General features: G+C 41.3%; 1 protein-coding gene across 1 annotated transcript; it reads right to left on the bottom strand.

The window, feature by feature from the left end:
* Positions 1–2,169: 2,169 nt before the first annotated feature.
* MPHOSPH10 (M-phase phosphoprotein 10) lies at positions 2,170–26,504 on the bottom strand. The gene is made up of 11 exons (XM_002924117.4): positions 26,220–26,504; positions 23,926–24,601; positions 23,283–23,437; positions 22,616–22,787; positions 13,991–14,132; positions 13,475–13,542; positions 11,506–11,643; positions 9,491–9,601; positions 4,108–4,215; positions 2,775–3,005; positions 2,170–2,404 (listed from the first exon to the last, which is right to left on the bottom strand). Exons 1-11 carry the CDS (start codon positions 26,306–26,308, stop codon positions 2,255–2,257), a joined length of 2,040 nt encoding a protein of 679 aa, XP_002924163.1. The 5' UTR covers positions 26,309–26,504; the 3' UTR covers positions 2,170–2,254.
* Positions 26,505–26,601: the final 97 nt, after the last annotated feature.

Here is a 26,601-nt window from a genome sequence, read left to right as displayed (position 1 = left end):
TATTTATATTTGTATTTTATATTTATATATATTTTATGTAAATTTTAAAATATAAGAAAAAACTAGCTAAAAATGAGACAGAGGACGCACAAAATGCTCCATCTCATTAGCAGAGAAATATAAATTAATAACACACAGGTACATCATTTTATATCCAGCAGAAAGGCACATTTTTAAAATCCTGCCAATGCCAAGTCTGACAAGGATATGATTAAGTCCAAACCTGTACAACTACCTTGAAAAACAAGATGGCCTTAATCTTCTGTACTTTCTACCCAGCAATTCTATTCTAAAGGGCATTAGAGGCTAGAGCATAAGAGTAACAGTGTGTGGGAACAGGATGTTCGAAAAGGCATTACTCCTAATAGTATAAAACGAAACAAATATCTTCACAAGATAGGGGAAAAAAAATCGTGATAGATGCATAAAATATTATGTGGCAGTAGAAACAAATAGCATTATGGATGAATGAGGGAAATCAAGAGTGAAAAAGCAAGCCATAGGTGAGTACACATCATGTTCTATTTTCATAAAATTCAAGTACTGGTAAACAATGCATTGACCAGGGATATATGTGGTCAAATATATATGAGTGTGAAGGAATGAGGAACACACCACTCAGAAACCACTCAGAACCATGACTTCTTTACCTCCTTACATAGTTAAGTGAAGCAGATGAAAAGTGCCAATGAGTAGTTTTTGTGTTTTTAAAGATTTTATTCTTTTTAAGTAATCTCCATACCCAGTGTGGGGCTCAAACTTGCAACCCTGAGATCGAGTCACGTGCTCCACCGACAAAGGCAGCCAGGCGCCCGTTTTGTGTTTTTAGATAAAGGATGGTTTCTCCAAAGTTATGTGATGCTTCTAATTTATACAGAAAAAGTATGTAAATATTCTACCAGAATGAACACTCTTAAGTGTAAGAATTATTGTTTTGTTTAGTTATATCCCTGGTACCTACAATAATGCCTGGCACAGAGTAGGTATATAAAATGAATATAATCTTTAGAAAGTATCAAATATTACATTTAAAAAAGTGAATGAACAGATACGCCTCCCGTAGAGGTGGCGGGGGAAAATGAAGATAAAAGGGATTCAAACTATGCAGACATCAAACTGCCCCTGGACCCGTAAAGTGAATCATCATCTCAGGATCAAACACTCTGATCCTGATGAATGATTATGAAAGAAAGATTCAAGGCAAGAGAACTAAGCTAGCAGTTGAATGGGGACTGGCAAACTGAATTTAAAGAAAGCAGGAACTCATAGAGCCATAGAACACTCACGTCACCACTAAAATGAAATGACACTCTAAGGCTAGACAGAGACCCAGGGCTGCTCAAACTGTTAGACAAAGGCGCACAAGTGAAGAGAACTCTTCTGAATAAAACTTCCAACAAATGACAATTTAGTATTGACTGGCACTCCATCCAGCCCCAGCCAGCCTGGCTCTACTGATGTGGCCGGCTTCTGCATTAGGAAGCAGAAATGCAGAAAGCACATGCCCACGAGCTCTTCCTGCCTGCTGCCTGTCCCCTGCAGATGAAAAACCTGAAGGTTTTCCTTGTTGCTTCAGGAGAAGCTGTTCTCATTTTCCACCCCTCAAGCATTTCCATCAAAGCATAATATGAGGTCCTATCAGATAACAGGCAGTTTTCCCTGGATTGGGAGGTGAGCACCTGGTAGTCAGGGAAGATTCACCACACTGCCAGTCGACCTTTCTTGTTGGGTTCACCTTCTATCACGACTAGGTCACACCTGCCCTGTATGCATCTGACTGTGGGCGGACTCCAGAGCCTACATGAAACCTTCATTCAGGTGGACAGGAGATCATCTCCCAAGGGGAAGGATGGAAGGCACGTGCACTGTTCTGTGAAAGAGCAGTGGGAGAAGAAAATCAGGACCCCAAAGAATGAGGACCCCTGCTGTAGACAGCTGCTTGTGACAGGGATGGCTGGCTCCTGGACCCTGGTCAGCTTGCAGGCCAGGTCCTGCTCACTGACCACTGCCTGAGCTGGCCTTCACCTGCCCCAGTGAGGACACAGTGTGGGAAGGGCCATGGGCTTAGTCCGGCTTCTCAGAGGAAGCAACTTGGGGCTTTCCAATGACAGTCTGGAGTCTGTCTTTTCAAAATGAGGAATTCTCAAATATCTGCCATCTATGCAAAGAAAAGTTGTCAAAAAATTTATTATAAAAGAGAACTATGACAGAATATAAGCTTACACATTAATATTTACATTATATTCAAAATATATTACAGCTTTAATTTATGAACAGAAATATCCTGTCTTTTCTTCTTTTTCTTTTCTGTTTTCTTTGCATCGCTGATTTGCATTTTTACTTGATCTTGTAATTTGGAAAAGAATGCTTGAGATGACTTTAAGGCTTTGTCTTTACCTTCATCCTGCAATTAAAAATAATAACACATTCATGCTATAAAATGTGCTTGTAAGTAAAAACAGCCAAATGATTACAACAGTGTACAAAAGTATAAAAATCCAGCAATTGAGAAGAAACTATGAAAAATCACACCAGTTAACACAGAGGTATTATATGCGTTCTACGCTGCTGCAATATTCTTGTAATTGAAGGGAGGAGGGAGCGGAAGACAACGCTGCCAGACCCCAGGTGCCGTGAGGGCACAGAGTTTCAGGCTGTTACTCCAGCCAGGCACCAGCAGCCTCAGACACTCAGTGGAGCAGATGTCACCTACTGCTTACCACGCCCTTCCCCACAAGGGCCCCCTGCAGTGATTTTCTTTCCTTCATTCTTACCTTTAGTAGCGATGCTTTGCCCGTTTTGGTCAACTGTTTTAACTTCTCTGAAGCTACGGCCTTCGTGTATTTCCCCGCTTGGTCTGGGTTGTTCTTTTCAAGCAGTTTTCTCCGCTTTTCCTTCTCTTTTAGTTTCATATGCTTCTGATATTTCTTTTTCCTTCGTTCTCGTTTCTTGTCTGTAGCTGTTTTTTCAGCAGCTGTTTTTATGTCTCCAGCTTTATTTTTTTCCTATTGAAAGTAACCACCAGTATACTAGTTAATCCAACTTAACACAACTCAGGAAATGGGAAGAGCAGCAATTTCACAGAGTGTGGCCAATGGGCTGTACCTACCACCAAGAGCTGAGTACACAGTACCTATCTGCACCCCACAGAGCTTTGGGAGCTCAGCTCTTTAAGACCTGGAATACATCCTTTGACAAAGCAGACTCTTACAGCAGCAGTTCAGCTTCCAAACTACATCGCCAAAGGCAGCCTGGAGAGCTGGATTATCACACTGACAGTGCCAGAAGCAAGCCCCCTACAGCACTTAAGACTCCAGATGGGCTTCAGGGACAACCTCAGTGCTAAGCTGCCGAGGACAGCCACTGGCTGGCAGGAGGGACTCCCAGACATGGAAGGGAAACATCTATCCAGGGAGGATCAACGTCCTCTCTTTTCTCCCCAGCTGCCAGCCTATCCTGCCAGCACCGTCACCTGTAGAGGTGGCAGAGGTCCTGAAGGGGTGGGTGTGGGTGCAGCAAAGCAAGTGCAGAGGGACAAAGAGCCACGCTGCCAGGCCAGCCATGAAGACGAGACCTGGCAGAAACCATCATTCCTGTACAATGCATGAGCTTCAATGTTCATGAGCCAGGGACTGCCTCCATTTGGTTACATCCATCTTCTAATAATCCAAATGTTCTATTCTAGACACCAATTCCATTACTAATAAGCATTAAATGGATACGTAATGGGGGAAAATGCTGATATTAAAGGACTGCTAGTATATGAGCAACATAAACCATTTACTTCAACCCAACATCACTGCTAGTATTCAAATTGGATTATAACAAGATACAGACATCACATATTTACAAGAAGATTTTATAAAGTAATTCTTATACCTGTACCTCATAATATCTGATTATAGAAGACTGATGTTTGAATACTATGTAATACTATTAGTTTGATTATACTTAGAAACTGCTGATACATTAGAATAAAAGCTACAAACTCCAGGATAATGACCCTGAGTAGAGATCTAGCTATAAACAACTAATTTATTTAAAAAAAAAAAACAAAAAACAACAACAACAAAAAAAACCCTAAATGTTTCAACACTGGTTTCCTACCTTGACTTCCTCCGGGGCCAAGAGAGCTGCGTCACTCACGCTCACTGGGGCTACCTCCTCCATGGTTATGGCTGGCAGATTTGACACAACTTTAATCTCTGGAACAGGCTAGAAAAGAGACAATATGTTGAAGAGGAAGTCAGAAATAGTTCTAACAAAATATTTATATTTTGAACCTATTCATTTTTCTTAATATCCTTTAAAATTGACTCTACTATTATTATTTTTATGTAGCGGTTCATCACTTACATACAACACGGGTGCTTATCACAAGTGCCCTCCTTAATCCCCATCACCCATTTAGCCCATCCCCCACCCACCTCCCCTCCAGCAACCCTGTTTGTTCTCTATTGTTAAGGTGTGAACCTATTAATTTAAAGCATAATACATAAAATACTTTATGGAGGGGTGCCTGGGTGGTTCAGTCGGTTCAAAGTCTGACTTGGTTAAAAGTCTGACTCAGTTTTGGCTCAGGTCATGATTGCATGAGTCATGAGATTGAGCGCCACATAGGGCTCAGTGCTCTGTGTGGAGTCGGCTTGTAGATTCTCTCTGCCCCTCCCCCCACTCACTTACTCTCATATAAATAAATTAATCTTAAAAAAAAAAAGGTCTCCTAGGTCTTAAAAAAATAAAATACTTTATGGAGATTATTTAAAATGTGCGACAGTACATCCCCGGATTCTGATGCAAAGTTCGATGATAGCAAAAATCTGAAGCTAACTGGAATGATGGCAGTACTGTAGGTGGGCAGCATGGGCTGCTTGAGGAATCTTTTGATACCTGAGTACTTTGGGGTCTTCTCTGTCTCACTGATGAACCAAGAACACTTTTTTCTACACTTTTGCAGGACATTTCTGCCGTATTCAAACACCACTTCTTTCGCCTATTACACAAATTATTCTCATCTGCCACGGATGTGGACATTTTCCAACAATCCTATCTAATGTTAAATAAAATCCATTGATTTTTGTGAATATTATCCTGTCTTTGGTTATAAAAAAAAAAAAGACCAGCTATAAGAAATATATAGAAAAAGATGCAAGGAAAAATGCTTATTAAACAAGAGTCAAAATAGTCTACTTGATAAATTTCTCATCTTCCAGCTACTGAAAACATAGTTTTATAAACAAATGTGAGATAATACAGAACTGCTTTGGAAAACTAAAACAGTACTGAAATAAATCAAACCTATTAGCTATAAAAAGGAGAAATGTTATGTAATGTTATAAAATGTAATGTTAACTGAAGAGCTTCTTTTGGGAAAGAAATGCCCAGGAAAGAGAGAAATGAAAACAAGCTTCATACTGTCCATGATAATATAATAGCAGGACACTAGTGATTATTTACCCAACACTTACACTAATGCTCTTTACATCTAATTCTTGTACATCTCTGAGGAGCACCAGGGGACAGGGACTCTGTCACTAGAGTGGAGTAAAAGATAGAAGTGGGGGACACAGCAGGTGCCCTGGAGAGAACACAGGACTGAGGGGAGAGGGGCTCTACTGCAGACAGCGTCACTGATTCCTTCACACATCCCTTTTCTTACCGTAGTCTGGCCATATGCCAATCAACTAGCAGATGTGTGCCCCAGGAAATTTCAGAGAGAACAAAAATAAGTCATACACACAACAGGATCCTGGATTCTAACAGAAAAAAATGTCAGAGTGTGAAAGAAATAATTTGTTCCATTGGACCACTGATCACTTATTTATTAGGAACATCATGTTCCATTCTACAATTTAAAGAGAAATACAAAGAAAATGGGAGATAGCCCAGAAAATAACAACAACAAAATGATGACTGGTCAACAAGGTTTATGGAGATCGTGAAATATGAAACTGAATATGAAAAAAGTTCACATTAAGGGGAACCTGCACCAAAAATTCTACATTTCTGAAGAGGAATAAGAAAGGCTTTCAAACTGGGGCATGTAGGCCCAAATATATTCCCTCCTTCTTCAATTCCCAAGGTTCCAAGGAAGGTCTGAGTACTTCCCCATGTCAGGCTCCGTGTTAGTGTGATGGACATAGCAGGGAAATGGTAGTGAACAAAACACACTTGTGCTGGCTTGGAAACAAGTAGAGAACGATCAGTAATTGACCAATGGCGATCACAGTGCTATGAGGGAAATGAATGCAGGGAAGAGGGACATGGCATTCAGCCTGACACCCCAGAGGTAGGAAGGAGCCAGCCATGGAAAGAAGGAAGTGCAGCCTAACAGGCAGAGGAGAGCCCAGCAGGAAGGTATGAGGAAGGGGGCACTCTGTCCACTGAAGGCACTGCAAGGAGACCATGTCGCTGGGGGGAGAGAGGAAGCCAGACCATGTGGGGCCTTGTAAGGCACAGGAAGGGATCATGTTCTTCACATCAGTGACTTTTTCACAGTAAGACCTGCTGGCCAAGAGGGGTTGAGAATTCCTCTTTTCTTCATCCATTACACAGCCCACACTAGGCACTTTGGTAACTAAAGATGGCTCCTGCCACCAAAAACTTACTGTCATATAAATTACATGTGATTAACCAAAACCAAAAAAAAAGCAGGTGATAAATGCTGATTGTCTGAGAAGACAAGATACTCACACAGGACAAAACACCTAACCATCAAAGAATCAGAAGGATTTTGGTGATTACCTCTTCTGTAAGATGAAAGGTGAAGCAATTTCCCTAATTCACAAAGCTAGTTAGGGGCAGAATCAAATTCAGGTTTCTGACTTCTAGACTAGTCCCTGAGATTCATGACACCTCATTTCTAGAAAACACAAGGGACACAAAGGGGCAATAGGCGAGCAAGTACCAAAAGGATGGCACAGCATGTTTTATGGGTTCACAGGGAACAGTGAGAAGGAAAGGAAGCTCTAAAAAGTACAGAGGCATACCGGGCCAAGCGTGGTGGGAGTCAGACAGACAGACAGACAGGGAGATCACTGGAGGTCTGGGCCTGGTGCAGGAGTGTGATGCAACAGGAGAACATGGACCCACAGTTATATCCAACCCGCCCAATCTCCTAAGCCTTGGTTTCCTCATCTGCAAAACAGAAAGAGTAATACCTGCTTCAGTGTTTTGTGGATGAAGAGTTAATGAGCAGGCCACTACCATCATCAAGATGGCAACACTGGTCGATCCCAACTTTAGTCCTCCTCACAAGACCAACTAAAGCAACTATCCATAGTTGAGATAGCACTGGGAAAATCCCAGAACCCAAGGTAAGGTTGAAGCAACCCTCCGGACCACAGAGACTTGAGAAGGACCACATTAGAAGGGTAGAAGAGGCTACATTTTCACCATATCATCCCTCTCCCAGGCCAGAACAGCGCCCCATTGACAGAGACCTGGCCTATGGTTTCTCCAGTGGAAGAGAGCCCAAGGTAGCCTTCCAGCTCCCCAGCACTGCAGGATGCTTCTGGGCAGACCCAATCACACCTGTGTCATGGGGATCATGGAGGGAATCTGTGGGGCTTGACCACTGAGGATCAGATTGGGATGAAGAACAAGGGCAGGGCTTCTAGCAACCAGTGCTTGGATCTTGGCAGACCATGTGCCTCCTCGCAGGAGTGCCCAAGTAAGAGATCCCAGCCATCAGCCTTGCCCATCTGTAGAGCCAAGCTAGTGCCCCTGTCTGGCTAAAAGAGATATCTACACCCCCATGATCATTGCAGCATTATTTATAATAGCCAAGTCATGGAAACAACAGAAGTGTCCATCAACAGATGAAAGAATAAAGATAATATGGTACATATATAAATACACACAAACACATATGCACACACAAACTGGAATACCATTTACCATAAAAAGAAGGAAATCCAGCCATTTGTGACAATACTGATGGACCCTGAGATGTTATGCTAAATGAGGTAAGTCAAACAGAAAAAGACATATACTGTGTGATCTTATTAGGCAGGAAATTAGGCATGAGCGACAGGAGGATAGACTTTAGATGCCCTGCCAGAGAGCGCCGCCCAGGGACCACCACATTCTACCCATCTAGCAGTAGGTTTGGGGTTGCAACATCCCAGCAGAGTAAGAGTTAGGTTTGTTGTGCTTATTGCACTAATGCAGAAAGCAGCTATTTGTCCCTATTTGACCTATGTCTCTAGAATAGAAATGTTGCAGTTGCCCACTCTTGCAGGCACTTAGAATACATCTTGGGAAAGGACATGAATAGGTGGCTAATTATTATATAATCCAGACCTGTCACTCAAATGTTGCCACCCTAGGACCCTCAGAAAAGAAAAAAAATGACATAAGCCCACACCCCAGAGTTTCTTGGCCCTTTGTGTCTCTTGACTGGCCCGCTCCTCCCTTGGAGTGTACTTTAATAAAATTTTCTGTGCTTTAAAACAGCAGGATGACTACAGTTAACAGTATTGTATTGTGTATTTCAAAGTTGCTAAGAAAGTAGATCTTAAAAGCTCTCACCATAAAAAGAAAACTCCAACTATATGGGGTGATGAATATTAACTAAACTTACTGTGGTAATCATTCCCCAATACACAGAGGCAGGTATGCCATGCCTTTCAAAAGTTAATGCTAGGCCACTTTGCTTTTACAAAAGACCTACATTACTACCTGTTTTTTGCTAACTGACAGAAATCTGAAAAGAATTTTCACTTTTATAAAATAAGTGAAAACAAAAATAGCATTCAGCATCTGTTCTGTAGCAAGTGGCCCTGCCCAGCCTTCCTCAGGAACTATACTCGGTATCTCAGCATCAAGCCACCATAGCTTTAAACGGTGTCTGTGAGCATCTGTGCTTTATCTCAATTTACTTGTGCATCCATTTACGAGATGGTCCTAAAGTATCAGGAAAGCCTAGGACAGGTTATTTTTGGGGTCTGAAAAAGGTCAAAAAATTTTCCATTTAATTAATGGTAATTGCTTCTTTGCTTTACCCCATTTAGGTTTCTGAAAGGTTTTATAAGAATAGTTTGCTTTCTGATGGTGGGGGAACCCATATATCAGACCACTGTTGTACATCTTGAACTTACGCAGTGTTAAATGTCAATTATGTCCCAATAAAACTGGGGAAAAGGGGTTAATATACATAAAGGACTTAATATGGCAAATAGCAGGTATTCAGAAAATATCAGATACAGACATCACAGGTCTTCAGACCAACCACAGGATGAAAATACAACTGAAGGCTGAATAACAAGAAAGAGTAAGAAATGAAGAGACCCCATGGCTAAGACTTTAGGTCTGGCAAGGGCCCATTCGGAGATCAGGTTGGATCAGCAGAGGAAGCCAGAACTGTCCAGGACTAGAAATTCCTACAGGTCTGTATCCTAAAAACAAACAAAGAGCTAGCCTCACAGAATCTCAGAGGAATTAAGGTCACATATGCTCTGACTACACACAGATTTGTTAACACACTTACTGGTTTAGGAATGAAGTGAAAGTTTGAGAGGGCATCCAATTTTAAGAAGAGGGAATCCATCATCTTCTGAATTTCTTTGTGCTCTGGATTTTCTTCTTCTGCTGTTTTTTGCTTAGGAAATAAGTTCAACAACATCAGATTGAGCAGCTTAGTACACATCACAGGACAAAACACAAGGGTCAATAGGGTATGCCCCCATTTCTCATCAAGGCTTCAGCTTCAAAGACACATTACAAGGCAGAATCAAAGTCATCAAGATGATAACGGTGCCAGCAGCAGCCAAAGAAGCAACGTGGCGTGCACCTTAGGAGCTGCAGCAACCCCTCCCCCTATGATTCAGAACTTACAATTTAATTCCCTTGGTATTTACTTCTGTCAAGAACTAAGCCACTCCCACTCAGACGGCTCTCATTAAAAGAAAGGGGAGCTGGGTAACAAGAGTTGGATGTTGAGGAACTGGAACCGCTGTGCACTGTTGGTGACGATGTAAAGGGTGCAGTCACAATGGAAATGAATGAGGCAGCTCCTCAAAAAGTTAAACAGAACTGCCATATGACCCAGCAATTCCATCCTTAGGTAAATACCCAGGAGAATGGAAAAAGAGATTCCAAACAAATATATGTAAAGATCTGTTCAGAGTAGCACTATTCCCAACTGCCAAAAGGTAGAAACAACCCAAATGCTCACAATTCCCTTTCCCCACTGCCCATAACGTTTATTCTAAAAGGCTAAGACTTTTTTTTTTTTTTTTATTAAAGCATAACAAAACAAAACAAAACACACCAGAATGGGGAAGCGACCGGCTCCTTGCCTCCACGACCCTGATGCCATCGGGGTCTGTTTCCAATGTCTGTCATCAGTGCCCACTTTTGGCCACATCTAAGCATTTGCCACTCCTTCTTTATCTTAACTCATTTTTTTATCCTGAACATGTTGTTTGCCTCATCCCAAATAGTAATGGCTGTGAAATCGTACATATAAAACTAAAGTTCATTCATGTGCTATGTACCATCACCTTGCTTATTACCTCTAGGATGGATGCCAAACTTTGGAAAATACTCATCAACATCCCCAGACGAACTCTTAATGGAATGGGTCTAGAATTAGCCTAAATTGAGTCCATACTCAAAAACTTGTGGACTGGCTGCTGAATTCTGAGACATAAATGAAACTAGTATTTACAGAGTTCGTACAGCTCTCGCATTACATATTTAATTTTTAACTCTCACGGTTATAAAACGTTTTCTGTGTTTACTGAATCCTCTAAGTAGCCAAGCAATGTTCAATAACATGTTCCTTCAACTACCACTTTGGGTTGCAAAGCAGCCAGGAAGACTTAATTCAAATCTTTCCAAATCTTCAACTTAACAGTGGCATCAAGGGCACTGATTGCTATTGCTGCTAAAGTGACATTAATTAATCAAATCTGGCAGGAATCCTAAATGGCTTTTGCAAATAAAAACACCATCTCATCCCCAAGCACATACTGACCACATTCTCAATAAATCAAGTGTGAAGGAATAATTCAATCACTATATTGGTAATACAGTATTACTGGAAATACAACTTCGTCCTACTTAACCAGGTATTTTTTTTAAGAATCTAAGTGAAAAGAAACAAGAATCAAAAACCAAATACCCCACCAGACCAAAAATCTGAATGAATTTCACAGATAATGTTCTATCGATAACTTCTAAAGTATGAATGAGAACTGATTTTAAAATTGTAGGACTACTATAATAGTAGCTGGAAAGTTAATTAGCTGTGGAACGATCAGACGACCAATGAATAATTGCAAAACAAGCTCTTCTACCCGCTCGCGTTCAGTGGCAATATTATAACCCCTCTACTCCTACCATACTGTTTCAAATTTAAATGAGGTGAACCAAGAGCTCAAGATTTATTTCATGAATTTCAGCCATCGGGGTGGAACCAGCAGAGCTGAATATCTACTTCTCTTTTTTTTTTTTTTTTTTTTTTTAATAACGATGGCTTTGCCTTCTGGGCTTCCTTACCTGGTTGAGTTTGATGTACTCCTGCTCATAAATTTCAGCAAGGCTCAATTTGCTCTTCTCATGGTCTAATGTTAAACGTTTTTTATATTCATATGCATCCTCTTTAGGTCTTTCTTTACGTACTACATCATCCCAAGCCTGCAATATCAAAGTTGGAAGGAACATAAATCTATCATTTCATTCCAGGCTCACTTAAGACTCTTCCCCTGGAATATTTATGGCCAGTCCAGAGTAAGCAAATGATAGCAAAAAGTAATTAATTTCAACCTGCAAAATGACTATTCAAGTCACAAAAAATAAGTATTATGAAAAGCAAAGAGAGCATTACTTAAGTTTCCTTTTTTTGTTTTAAATGCATCTTTCTCCTGGTTACCAACTTTAATTCCCCATCTCCTCATCATGGTTTGTTTAAAAGTCAACAATTAAGAGTTTGTCCTGTTGCATTTCAAATTTAAGGACAATCTACATATAGTACCTACCCTTCAAACTCTTCCTATTTTGAGGAAACATTATACACATTTTAAAGCCATCCCTTATTGTACATGTCATATGTCCAGTCTTATTCTAAGTTTACAAAGTAAGATCAATTCCTTTTTTTTTAATGTGACTAATATTATTGAACACCTGTGTAGCAGACTGTGTAGATGCCCTGCTTCACATCCCCTGGCCCATCTCTGAGTTCACCTGTAGCTGCAAGAACTATTCCCATGTCTGTAGATGCTGACAGCTTCCCATTTCAAGCTGGGACTCTGCTTCTTACCCTATGGGTTTTCTGGAAGGCTAGGGGATCTTGCCTACCTGTGCTCAAGAGAGCTCTGAGGTGTCTAGGACTTAACACCTCCAGAGGCAGCTCTCAACCAGTTAAGGACTGAGTTTAGTGCATAAATATTCCAGCAGACCCATCCCTGGTGGGGTAAACCTGAGACATATTCTACATAGATCTTCAGGGGTCCCCCGCAGGTGCATTCCCAGTTGCCCATTGTGACAGTTAATTTCATGTGTCAATTTACTGAGCGAAGGGATGCCCAGATAGATGGTAAAATATTATATCTGAGTATGTCTGTGTGGATGTCTCCGGAAGTGATCAGTATCTGAATTAGTAGACTGAGTAAAGATGCCTTCACTAGTGTGGGTAGACATTATCCAACCCACTGAGGGCCCAAACAGAACAAAAAGTGGGAAGAAGGGTGATTCTGCTCTGATTGAGCTGGGACATCCATCTTCTCCCGCCCCTGGACATCAGTGCCTCTAGTTTTCAGACCTTTGGACTTGGATTGGAACTTGTATCACCAGCTCCCCTGGTTCTCAGGTCTCGGGACATGGCATTCCTGGTTTTCTGCTTGCAGACAGCAAACCATGGGGTTTCTCAAACCTCCATCATCACATGCATCCTTTCCTTCCCCATTTGGGGTTATTTTTCAGTATCCGATTTTAATATATCAATTGCGTTTTTGATTATCTTTCTATACTTTTTAAGTGGTTGCTCTAGGGATCTAAGATCAATTCTTAAACAAAAACTTTGCTAGGTTTTTAACATTTGAAAAAAACCCTTTATCTGTCCCAGCAGATACTGTGCCTAAATGAAGGGTCCCAAGTATGACCACATCAGGTCAGAACTAGTCCTCATACCTGTCACCCTCCACCAGCTTCACCGGGCACCACCAGACAGGTGAACAAGGGGCAAGGAAGATCGGCAGTGGCTCTGGCTACCCCTTCTCCTCAGGCACAACTGCCCTTCTTTCCAGAGCACTAGTGAAAGGCAGAGTCTCACACAACAAAAGCAATAGAAGATGAGGACAGTGTAGACTTAGTAGTAGACTTCAGGGTAGATTTAGGGCTTTAAATGAAAAATTGATAAAAAACAAAATTTCTATGAAAACAAAGAAGAGTGATGGTCCCAAAACAGTCTCATATTATTTCTAAAAATTCCAGTGAATTTTAAATTAAGTTAAATTTCATTCTTACTGACCTGATCTCTTATCCTCTGCTTAATGATATCTTCCAGTTGAAGGGTGGTTTCCTCTGTAATCACAGGTGCTAAAGAAAATATAACATGTACTCATTAGGTAGATATAAACTAGACCAGTCCCTGTAGGCGCTAATTAGCATAGCAGTAACTCCTGGGTGAATTAATAGTACTGTGGCTATGTAAGAAAATGTCCTATTTCTTAGAAGATAGATGTAAAAGTACTTGGGAGTGAAGTGTCATGATATTGGTAAGTGATTCTGAGGAAGAAAGTACACACACTCGATCACATACATACACAATGCAGGGAAAGCAAATATGCCAAAATGTTAACCTGTGAATCTAGCTGAACGGCATCTCTATGTTTGCTGTACTATTTTTTCAACTTTTCTGTACACTTTTTAAAGTTTTTAAAATAAAAAGTTGGGGGGAAATAAATAAAACTTCTTCTCTATGAATTAGAACCGTAGAAAAAGCGTGGAAACACACAACTTGCAGGAGCCCAGCAGGCTCACGTACCCATGCGGACTGCATGGTCAAAGTGCAGAGTCTCCTCTAGGAGGCTGTTCTCTGGGCGCTTTTGAGCTGTCACTTCCCCTTGAAGCTGCCAAGGTTTTTTTTCCAACAACTCTTTTTCTAAAGATGCAATTTTTTCATTCATCTAAGAAAAAGACAAAAATTACACATTTAGGAAACAAAATCAGGCTTAATGCTAAATAAAAGCAACTTACATCTTTACAAGCACAAAAACAAGAAACGCATTATTCCTCAATACATTTGTTTGGTTCTTGCCACTGTTTTATTTCTAAGCGAACAGTGACCTCCTATTGCTGACACCAGAAGTGGGTGAGGAGCTGCAGATGACCCTCCTCTTTCCCTCCCTGATTTGAAATGCCATGTTTATAATACACTGAATTCCCCCAGCAGAATCTGGGTAGATTTCTGGGCTCTATTCTAGTCTAATGGTCTATCTATTCAGAAGCCACTATCAATTTTAATTATTACAGCACTGCAAGATTAATTTCTTCATTAGAACATTACTAACTGAAGAAGCCTCTTTTCACCCCACACTCCCAAATCCAAATTATCTCTAACTACTAAAAGACATCTACAGTGAGGAGGTTAAGATGGCAGAGGAGTAGGGGACCCCTTTTTCAGCCGGTCCCCTGAGTTGAGCTGGATAGGTACCAGACCAGCAGGAATATCCACGGAATCAGCCTGAGACGCAGGAAGATACATCTGGATCTCTACAAATGAACATCTCCAGCGCTGAGTATCGAGGTACGAAGCGGGGAGCCGTGAAACCGCGCACAGATATCGGAAGCTAAACAGAAGGGGGAGGGAGCCGCCGTGTCAGGGCGCCGGGAAGCGGTAGCCACCTACAAGGGGGAGCGGACAGACCGCGGACCCGCACACTTGAGACAGCAGGCTGAGAAGGGAGCTCCGGGAGCGCACGCGGGACGGCTGGCGGTTGGCGGGCCACCTGCACGGGGGAGCAGGCGGACTCGCGGACGGCACCCGCGAGACAACAGACTTAGAACGCGAGCTCCAGGAGCGCGCGCGCAGGGCGGCTGGCGGGCCACCTGCACCGGGGAGCGGGCGGACCGCGGACCCGCACTCTGGAAACGGCAGACTGAGTCCGTGAGCCGGGAGCGTGCACCACCAAGCATCTCACGGAGCTCCGGAGCTCCGGTGTGCTCACTGGATCGAGGCTGAGACCGGGAGCTCCGGGAGCGTCCGCGGGGCGGCTGGCGGCTGGAGGGCCACCTGCACGGGGGAGCAGGCGGACTCGCGGTCAGCACCCGTGAGACACCAGACTGAGACGGGGAGCTCCGGGAGCCCGCGCGGGGCGGCTGGCGGCGGGCGGGGTTGGAAACACAAAGGACAGAGACGTGCCGGCCCTGGAAGTGAGGGCTGGGACGCCGGGTGTGGGGCGCACAGCCCGGGATGCTGCAGGGTTGAGCAGCACCAACAGAAACAGAGTTAAAGTGGCCAGAACATCAGTGGAGAACGATCCGCGATCCCTCTGTTCTGAGACAGAGGCTGAATTTCAGCCGCTGCTGCTCTCTCAGAAGAGGCATAGCAAACCGCCAGGGAAAGCCGCCAGAGAACAAAAGCCCGGAAATACCGGCTCACAGGGTGCCCATCCCCATCCCCCCTCGCAAGGGACACAGAGACTCTACCCAAACAGGGTTTTCTGAGTACCTGCAGGCAGGCCCCTCCCCCAGAAGGCAGGCTGAAAAATCAAGAAGCCCACAACCCGGAGCGCCTGAGTGGCGCAGTCACCAAGCACCTGTCTTCGGATTAGGGTGTGATCACAACGCTCCGTAAGGAGTCCTTCATCGGGCTTCTCCACCGGGAACCTGCTTCTTCCTCTCCCACTCCTCTGCTTGGGTTCCCTTTCTTGCTGACTGTCTCTCTCTCTCTCAAATAAATAAATAAACTCTTTAAGGAAGAAGCCCACATCCCTAAGATCTCTATAAAACAAGGGCGCACGGCCTGGGTCCCAGTCAACACTTGGGCTCTGGACAACCCTGCAATCTCTCTTCATCAGAATGACGAGAAGGAGAAGTCCCCCCCAGCAAAGAAAAGATAATGAGTCTGTGGCCTCTGCCACAGAATTGGCCTCGGCCACAGAATTAATACATATGGATGTATCCCAATTATCAGAAATGGAATTCAGAGCAACAATGGTCAAGATGATGAGTAAACTTGAAAAAAGCATCAGAGAAAGCGTTGCTGAGAATATAGAATCCCTAAGGGCAGAAATGAGAGCGAATCTGACAGAAATTAAAAATTCTATGAGCCAAATGCAGTCAAAACTAGAGGCTCTGACGGCCAGGGTCACCGAGGCAGAGGAACGCGTTAGCGAATTGGAGGATGGGTTAGTAGAAGAAAAAACGAAAATAGAAGCTGGTCTTAAAAAAATCCACGCCCACGAATGTAGATTACGGGAGATTACTGACTCTATGAAACGATCCAATGTCAGAATCATCGGCATCCCTGAAGGGGTGGAGAAAAACAGAGGTCTAGAAGAGATATTTGAACAAATTGTAGCTGAAAACTTCCCTAATCTAGCAAGGGAAACAAGCATTCGTGTCCAAGAGGCAGAGAGGACCCCATCCAAGCTCAACCAGGACAAACCTACGCCACGGCATGTCATAGTGCAATTCGCAAATATTAGATCCAAGGATACAGTATTGAAAGCGGCCAGGGCAAAGAAATTTCTCACGTACCAAGGCAAAGGTATCAGGATTACGTCAGACCTGTCTACAGAGACCTGGAATGAGAGAAAGGCTTGGGGGGGCATTTTTAAAGCTCTTTCAGAGAAAAACATGCAGCCAAGGATCCTTTATCCAGCAAAGCTGTCATTCAGAATTGATGGAGAAATAAAGACGTTCCAAAATCGCCAATCATTAACCAATTTCGTAACCACGAAACCAGCCCTACAGGAGATATTAAGGGGGGCTCTATAAAGGTAAAAAGGCCCCAAGAGTGATACAGAGCAGCAAGTCACAACCGATACAAAGACTTTAAAGAGAAATGGCATCATTAAAATCATATCTGTCAATAATCTCTATCAATCTAAATGGCTTAAACTCTCCCATAAAACGCCACAGGGTTGCAGATTGGATAAAAAGACATGACCCATCCATTTGCTGTCTACAAGAGACTCATTTTGAACCCAAAGATGCATTCAGACTTAGAGTAAGGGGATGGAGTACCATCTTCCACGCAAATGGACCTCAAAAGAAAGCTGGAGTAGCAATTCTCATATCAGATAGACTGGATTTTAAACTAGAGGCCATAGAGAGAGATACAGAAGGGCACTATATTATTCTTAAAGGAAGTATTCAACAAGTGGATATGACAATTATTAATATATATGCCCCCAACAGGGGAGCAGCAAGATACACAAGCCAACTCTTAACCAAAATAAAGAGACATATAGATAAGAACACAGTAATAGTAGGGGACCTCAACACCCCACTATCAGAAATAGACAGAACACCCTGGCAAAAACTAAGCAAAGAATCAAAGGCTTTGAATGCCATACTCGACGAGTTGGACCTCATAGATATATATAGAACACTACACCCCAGAACCAAAGAATACTCATTCTATTCAAATGCCCATGGAACATTCTCAAGAATAGATCATGCTCTGGGACACAAAACAGGTCTCAGCCAATACCAAAAGATTGAAATTATCCCCTGCATATTCTCAGACCACAACGCTCTGAAATTGGAACTCAACCACAAGGAAAAACCTGGAAGAAACTCAAACACTTGGAGGCTAAGAACCATCCTGCTCAAGAATGACTCGATAAACCAGGAAATCAAAAAACAAATTAAACAATTTATGGAGACCAACGAGAATGAATACACAACGGTCCAAAACCTATGGGATACTGCAAAGGCAGTCCTAAGGGGGAAATACATAGCCATCCAAGCCTCACTCAAAAGAATAGAAAAATCTAAAATGCAGTTTCTATATTCTCACCTCAAGAAACTGGAACAGCAACAGAGGGACAGGCCTAACCCACTGACAAGGAAGGAGTTGACCAAGATTAGAGCAGAAATCAATGAATTAGAAACCAGGAGCACAGTACAGCAGATCAACAGGACTAGAAGCTGGTTCTTTGAGAGAATCCATAAAATTGACAGACCACTGGCAAAACTTGTCCAAAAACAAAGAGAAAGGACTGAGATTATTAAAATTATGACTGAAAAGGGAGAGGTCACGACCAGCACCATTGAAATTGCAAGGATTATTAGAAACTTTTATCAACAGCTATATGCCAAAAAACTAAACAATCTGGAAGAGATGGAGGCCTTCCTGGAAACCTATAAACTACCAAGACTGAAACAGGAAGAAATAGATTTCTTAAATAGGCCAATTAACTATGAAGAAATTGAGTCAGTGATAAACAACCTTCCAAATAATAAAACTCCAGGCCCAGACGGTTTTCCTGGGGAATTCTACCAAACATTCAAAGAAGAAATAATACCTATTCTCCTAAAGCTATTTCAAAAAATAGAAACAGAAGGAAAGCTACCAAACTCATTCTATGAGGCTAATATTACCTTGATCCCCAAACCAGGCAAAGACCCCCTCAAAAAGGAGAATTACAGACCGATTTCTCTAATGAATATGGATGCCAAAATCCTCAACAAGATCCTTGCTAATAGAATCCAACAGTACATTAAAAGGATTATCCATCATGACCAAGTGGGATTCATACCTGGGATGCAAGCATGGTTCAACACTCGCAAATCAATCAATGTGATACATCATATCAACAAGAAAAGACTCAAGAACCATATGATCCTCTCAATTGATGCAGAAAAAGCATTTGACAAAATACAGCATCCTTTCCTGATTAAAACCCTTCAGAGTGTAGGAATAGAGGGTACATTTCTCAATCTCATAAAAGCCATCTATGAAAAGCCTACTGCAAGCATTATTCTCAATGGGGAAAAGCTGGAAGCCTTTCCCTTAAGATCAGGAACACGACAAGGATGCCCACTCTCGCCACTATTATTCAACATAGTACTAGAAGTCCTTGCAACAGCAATCAGAAGACAAAAAGGGATCAAAGGTATCCAAATCGGCAAAGAAGAAGTCAAACTGTCTCTCTTTGCAGATGACATGATACTCTATATGGAAAACCCAAAGGAATCCACTCCCAAACTATTAGAAGTTATAGAACAATTCAGTAAGGTGGCAGGATACAAAATCAATGCCCAGAAATCAGTTGCATTTCTATACACGAATAACGAGACTGAAGAAAGAGAAATTAGGGAATCCATCCCATTTACAATAACACCAAAAACCATACGTTACCTTGGAATTAACTTAACCAGAGACGTAAAGGACCTATATCCTAGAAACTATAGATCACTTTTGAAAGATATTGAGGAAGACATAAAAAGATGGAAAAATATTCCATGCTCATGGATTGGAAGAATTAACATAGTTAAAATGTCCATACTACCCAGAGCAATCTACACTTTCAATGCTATCCCGATCAAAATACCGAGGACATTTTTCAAAGAACTGGAACAAATAGTCCTTAAATTTGTATGGAACCAGAAAAGGCCCCGAATCTCCAAGGAACTGTTGAAAAGGAAAAACAAAGCTGGGGGCATCACAATGCCGGATTTCGAGCTGTACTACAAAGCTGTGATCACAAAGACAGCATGGTACTGGCACAAAAACAGACACATCGACCAATGGAACAGAATAGAGAACCCAGAAATGGACCCTCGGCTCTTTGGGCAACTAATCTTTGATAAAGCAGGAAAAAACATCCGGTGGAAAAAAGACAGTCTCTTCAATAAATGGTGCTGGGAAAATTGGACAGCTACATGCAAAAGAATGAAACTTGACCACTCTCTCACACCATACACAAAAATAAACTCCAAATGGATGAAAGACCTCAATGTGAGACAGGAATCCATCAAAATTCTAGAGGAGAACATAGGCAACAACTTCTATGACATCGGCCAGAGCAACCTTTTTCACGACACATCGCCAAAGGCAAGAGAAATAAAAGATAAAATGAACTTATGGGACTTTATCAGGATAAAGAGCTTCTGCACAGCCAAGGAAACAGTCAAAAAAACTAAGAGACAGCCCACGGAATGGGAGAATATATTTGCAAAGGACACCACAGATAAAGGACTGGTATCCAAGATCTACAAAGAACTTCTCAAACTCAATACACGAGAAACAAATAAACAAATCATAAAATGGGCAGAAGATATGAACAGACACTTTTCCAATGAAGACATACAAATGGCTAACAGACACATGAAAAAATGTTCAAAATCATTAGCCATCAGGGAAATTCAAATCAAAACCACACTGAGATACCACCTTACGCCAGTTAGAATGGCAAAGATAGACAAGGCAAGAAACAACAATTGTTGGAGAGGATGTGGAGAAAGGGGATCCCTCCTACATTGTTGGTGGGAATGCAAGTTGGTACAGCCACTCTGGAAAACAGTGTGGAGGTCCCTTAAAAAGTTAAAAATTGAACTACCCTATGACCCAGCCATTGCACTACTGGGTGTTTACCCCAAAGATACAGACGTAGTAAAGAGAAGGGCCATATGCACCCCAATGTTCATAGCTGCATTGTCCACAATAGCCAAATCATGGAAGGAGCCGAGATGCCCTTCAACAGATGACTGGATTAAGAAGCTGTGGTCCATATATACAATGGAATATTACTCAGCTATCAGAAAGAACGAATTCTCAACATTTGCTGCAACATGGACGGCACTGGAGGAGATAATGCTAAGTGAAATAAGTCAAGCAGAGAAAGACAATTATCATATGATTTCTCTCATCTATGGAACATAAGAACTAGGATGATCGGTAGGGGAAGAAAGGGATAAAGAAAAGGGGGGTAATCAGAAGGGGGAATGAAACATGAGAGACTATGGACTATGAGAAACAAACTGAAGACTTCAGAGGGGAGGGGGTGGGGGAATGGGATAGACTGGTGATGGGTAGTAAGGAGGGCACGTATTGCATGGTGCACTGGGTGTTATACGCAACTAATGAAGCATCAAACTTTACATCGGAATCTGGGGATGTACTGTATGGTGATTAACATAATATAATAAAATAAAATTAAAAAAAAAAAAAAAGACATCTACAGTGACTTTATAGTGTATGGAATGCCAGCCTCCTCAGCCCCTTTACTAAATTCTTGTATTTTTCCTAACAGCTCTCAATTCATCTACTTAGGTTCTTCCAGTACCCTTTGCAAATATTAACGTTCATTTCAGTTTTCCCTACCTCTTATCCTTCTCTTTTGTAGCTGCACTAACACTTCTACAAGGATGTTAAAAAATAGTGATAATGGTAATTGCGGACATTTTGTCTTATTCTTTAATTTAGAGGGATATTTCTAGAATTTCACCACTGAGCAGGACAGCACCTTTTGGCTACATGGGTTTGTATTTCACTACAAGTGAAAATTAAGAATGGATACTGAATTTCATCAAATGTCTTTTTGACATATAAGAAAAGAACCATATGGTTTTCTCCTTATTCTGTTATTCTGTTACAACCAAGAATTACATTAATAGATTCTCTAATCCTTAATCAAGAAAATGAGGCCCATTTGGTTGTGGTGTTGTTAGTCTTTCGCTGTGTTATTTTAGATATTTACATCAATGTTCATAAAAGGAACTGTGTGTGAGCATTTTAATGTCAGGTTTGGGTATCATATTATATACAAGAAAAAAAGTTTGGAAGCTTTATTCTTTATATGTGGGAATTGATCAAACAACATTCCATTATGTATTTCTTCAAAGTTTGATATAATTCTCAAGTAAAAAAAAACCTGCTTTTCTTTCTTTCTTTTCTTTTTTTTTTTGAGAAGACACAGGGAGGTTAGGACACTAACTCAATGCAGTTTCACATTTTCTTTCCCAGTGCTTCCCCACTCCCTCCTTTAAATCTTCTCTCTTCTGGGAACAATCTGACAATCATGGATTTAATTCAGATTCTCTTTTTCTAACAATTTTTTTGATATCCTTGATATATTTGATTATTTGCCTGTTCTCAGTTCTAATTGTGTGATGTAATTTTAATGTGGTTAAATGGTAAAGACAAATAACTGGGGCCAGGCTTATCTATTACTTGCAAATAACACTTCAATTTGTCTGAAATCATAATCATAAGAAAACAATTTTTATCAACTTTGGAAGATGTGTTTGAGATGGTATTAATTAACATTGAGACAATGTGGAGACATCTACAGAATATCTCAAAGAAGCAGTATCCTTATAGGCAGCTGAAACAGCTACAAAGAGTTCACAGGACAGCTAATTAAAAAAAAAAAAAAACCATTAATATAAAGAAACCAAGAACAGAGGAAAAAACCAGGTTTTTACATAAATCGAAAGTGGCAGATTGGGAAATCAGCCCTGAATTTTGCAAGTTAGCTACCTTCCACATGGGCATCTCTATACAGTGTCTGGTAGAGAGTAGCAGCAAGATTTTTGTTTTGTTTTTTAAAGGGTAATTAAGCATTCCACCAAGAACAACAGAGTAGATTAGTTATCTGTGAGTCCCACAGTCCTGGTAAACATATAAAAAATTCCTTAAATTCCCAATTCTTACCTTTTCCTGTCTCTTTTCAAAAGAGGATTTAACTTCATCAGAATCTTTCTGTACATTTAAGATATTTGTATCCTCACATTCCTCATCATCTGGCAAAGCAAAGGTCACTCTTTTCGAGGTTTCTTTACGTTGTTTACTGTCTTCACTTTCTTCAAGGTCATTATCTTCATCACTATAATACCAAAACACTTATGAAAGGATAATACACTATTTTTCATTAGGAAAACAAAACCAATTCTCTAGTAATTGAAGATATTTTGTGTACCTAACACAAATGGTCAGAATTCCAGTCATTCAGTTATTAAGAAACAGAAGGTAATATTTAGGTGAAATAGAACAAAAAGTGTGCAACATATAAAAAATAAATTATTCCTCAATCTATAATACAAATGTATCTCACAATAATAACAGTAAGGTATTTTTATTGGCACAAAAAAGCAAATAAAAGCCCCTTGTAATAAAGGTTTGATTGCCACTGCCAGTGATAGTTATCTTCATTAGATGATCTCTAAAGCCCCTTTAAACTCAGAGACTTTCTTCTGGCTACCTTGAGACTATCTGATCTTAGAAAATATAACTTCTTAGGACAAACATATTTGACAACTATGAGTACACACATATAATTGGATGGTTCTAGTTCACCATGTAAATGATTCAAAATACTCACGTTTCAGAAATGCTCTCTTCTCCTTCTTCGTCAGCAATTTCTTCCTCTTCTTCATTTGAACCCAGTCCCTCATCACGAACACCTCCTGGGTCTTCATCACTTTCAACTGGATCAAAGAAGTCTTTGTATTTCAGGTTTCTGGAACTTTTACCTGACTAAAGTAAAAACACTTTTCAAACTTTCAATTAAGAACAGAAGAACACATTAAATCATGCATATATGTGTATGCATATTACATACGTGGAAAGAACTACTAGACTATATATCAAACTGGAAGGAAGGATAGACTCATTTATAACTGATAAGACACAGCACAACATTCCTAACTCTAAAGCTTCTAACTATAATTACTTCCAAAATATCCCTGCCCAAAGATACAAATGCTTTCCTCTCCCTATTATTATTTTTAGTGTTTAGTGAGAATATGTTTGAGGAAAACTCTGAATACTTCTAACAAGTATTCTGTGATAAGGAAATAAGGGCTTTGGTTTAATTTTTCTAGTCCATTGTTTTCAACTGATCTAAATATTTCATTTACGCCCTGGTGAGTTTTGAGGTATTTTAAACCTCTTCTCAAGAAATAGGACAAAATCTAATTTAAGGAGGTAGAAAGTCCTCTTTCTCTCTTCCCCCAAAACCTTACTTTAGGTTTTTGACTTCCAAGCAGTTCTCCCTCATCTTCATCAGAATTAACATCTTCAAAAAAATCAATGTCTTCCTCTTCCTCGTGATCTTTTTTTTCCTCTTCCTTTTCCATGTTTTCTAAAAAGGTCTCCATTTCAGATAATTTGAAAAATTTATCATCTACTATGGACTTCTCTCTTGGTTTCCTAGGCACTTTGTCTTGCACCTTGCTCTGTTGCTCCAATTTGCTGATATCAAAATCAAGATCAGAATCCTCATCACTGAAAACTGGACTTTTCCTCAGATCAACTTTGCTCAAGTTTTTAGCTCTCTCATCCACTTCAGGATCATCACCACTCGGGTCAGCCACTTCCTCCCCCTCCAGATCTTGTTTGAGGGCCTCCTGACCATCGGACTCCACCTCTGAGCCATGCTCTTCACACTCCTGCTCTTCGTTCTCTGGAAGAAGACTGATATCTTCATCTTTAATGGTTTTACTAACTGCATTCTGGAAGTACTGTAAAATTGGTTCATTTTGCAATTCGAGTTGCTGCCAAATCTGCTCATCATCAAAATTGTCTATCACCAGTTTTTTTAATGGACTTCCGTGGATCCTGTCATTCTCTAATATTTTATTAAAATCATAAAGTACTTTTGTTAATGAAGTGAAGTTTGATGCCAATTCATCTTGAATCCTATTAAGGGAGCACAGGGAGGAAGTTTAAAGAGATTTATAATTATAGGCAATAATTTCACAGCACTGTGAATTAAAAGGAAAAAGAAGCCCAACTCTTGTGCAAAATCAAATTTGAATGAAATATCCAATTTTAAGCATAGATTCTGGCCCATAAGAGTGTATTATCTTGCTGAGGAGCCACATTAATACATAACTAAGTCTGTGAATCTGCTATATGGATTTTAGGCAGTGAAACTATTACACACCTCTTTACCTAAAGATATACAGTGAATCTTAGCCTTAAATGCTCCTATAATAAATGCTGTATTATATGCCACTCCATTCAGTCAGTAAATGGTTAACATATGCTTTGGCAAGAGTACTCAGAGAATAACTCTGAAGATATGACATCTGAAATGAGACCTGTATACAAGACAGTCTTACAAAGATCTGGAAACACATATTCCAAGTAGAAAAAACAGTGAGAACAAATTTCCCAAGATGGAAATGAGCTTGGTGAGTTTGAGGAATACCAGCATGGTTAGGGTGTGGTGAAGGAGGCAGAAGGCCAGGGAGATAGATGGGAGCTGAATCATGCAGGGCTAAGAGGTGAGAGTTTGCTGTTTTAAGTGTAAAGACAAGCCATCAGAAGATTGTGAGCAAAGGAGCAAAATGATATAATTTACACTTTGGAAAGATGGCCAATGGAGGAAAAGGACCAAAAGTACAGTGATTAGGCTGACACAGCCATCCAGGCAAAGACTGATAAACAACTGTGCAAGGGTTAGAGCAGCAAATACTGTGAAAAGCAGTCAAATTTAGAATATAGTTTGAAGAGAGAACCGACAGAATTTGCTGATGAATTAGCGGCAGAAATGAGAAAAAGGAAGATATGAAAGAAGCAGCTTAGTTATGTCTGAATGACTGAAAAACAGATGCCATTTACTGAGATAGGGAAGGCAGATGGTGGGAGCATGTGGAAAAGATTTCCGGGAGGGCAGAGTATAACAGAGTAAACAGAAACAACAGTTCATTTTGGACATAAGAAATCTGAGATTATGAGAGAGTATATGGCTGTAGCTGCTGTGCACCTGACGCTCAAGGGAAAGGTCGGGTGTGAAACACAAATCTGAGAGTCACACTTTCATAGATCATACTTTAAGTCCTTCAACAAAATACAAAGAGCTTGTGTTGGGAAGAGAGATTAAAGACAATCTAATTCTCAAGAAGCTCATCGTTGCGGGGAGCAGAAAGACAAATTTAATACTTTCAATTAAGTATGATAAGTAAGTTAAGCACTGGGTGGTTTGGAAGCATGATGGACAAAGAGCAACCAACCTAGTGCGCGCGCACCTGTATGTGAAGAGTAGGGGGGCGCGTAAGACTCAATGGAAGCCTCTGGGCGTTAGTAAGTTGAGCTTAGTTTGGTTAGCACACGACTGGGAGATCTAGACTGTACAGCATTTAACAATTTAAAATTCTTTGATAGGCTAGGGGCGCGTAAACTATTTGAAATCTGGGGGAAACAGATGTACGCTTCCCTTTACCTTCCCCCTACTCCAGAATCTGCTGGGGGCCGCAGTCAGCGCCCACGTGAGACCTGGGCCGCACCCCGAACCCGGGCCGTGTTCACTTACGTGAGAAAGCACTCTGGCTGGCCGGTGGCTTTATCAACCTCCTTCAGACACCGCTCCAGGGTCCGTCGACGCCAGACCCGCGGGGCCATTACTGTCTGCAACTCGGGAGACAGAGCCGCATGCACAGGAAAAGGGTCGCCCGGAAACCGCACCACAAAGACGCGCCACGCGCAACTTGGACCCTGGAGGCGAAGGTTCCGCGGAGTACAGGTTCCGGACCCACCCCCTGCCGGAGCCAATGGCAGCACGAGAACTTTCACTGGGCCATTGGTCAGTTCTAGCGCCTTTGAATTTTCTCTAAACTTTCTGTTTTGTATTCTTGAGGGGCCCACAGGGGCGACGCGTACGTCGTTTAAATTTCTGCTAGGATGCACTGGGTGGT

The sequence above is a fragment of the Ailuropoda melanoleuca genome, chromosome 9, assembly GCF_002007445.2.
Source record: "Ailuropoda melanoleuca isolate Jingjing chromosome 9, ASM200744v2, whole genome shotgun sequence".
NCBI classification, from domain to species: Eukaryota; Metazoa; Chordata; class Mammalia; order Carnivora; family Ursidae; genus Ailuropoda; species Ailuropoda melanoleuca.
This window is presented reverse-complemented; position numbering and strand designations above follow the sequence as displayed.

Bases quoted from the DNA above. Each gene is read 5' to 3' on its own strand.
- MPHOSPH10 (XM_002924117.4), bottom strand. From the start codon at position 26,308: ATGGCCCCGCGGGTCTGGCGTCGACGGACCCTGGAGCGGTGTCTGAAG. The intron at 22,788-23,282 runs GTGAGTATTTTG...TTGGTATTATAG, and splicing joins GAAGAGAGCATTTCTGAAAC to TGATGAAGATAATGACCTTG. The intron at 4,216-9,490 runs GTAAGTGTGTTA...TCTCTTTTCTAG, and splicing joins TTCACTTCATTCCTAAACCA to CCTGTTCCAGAGATTAAAGT.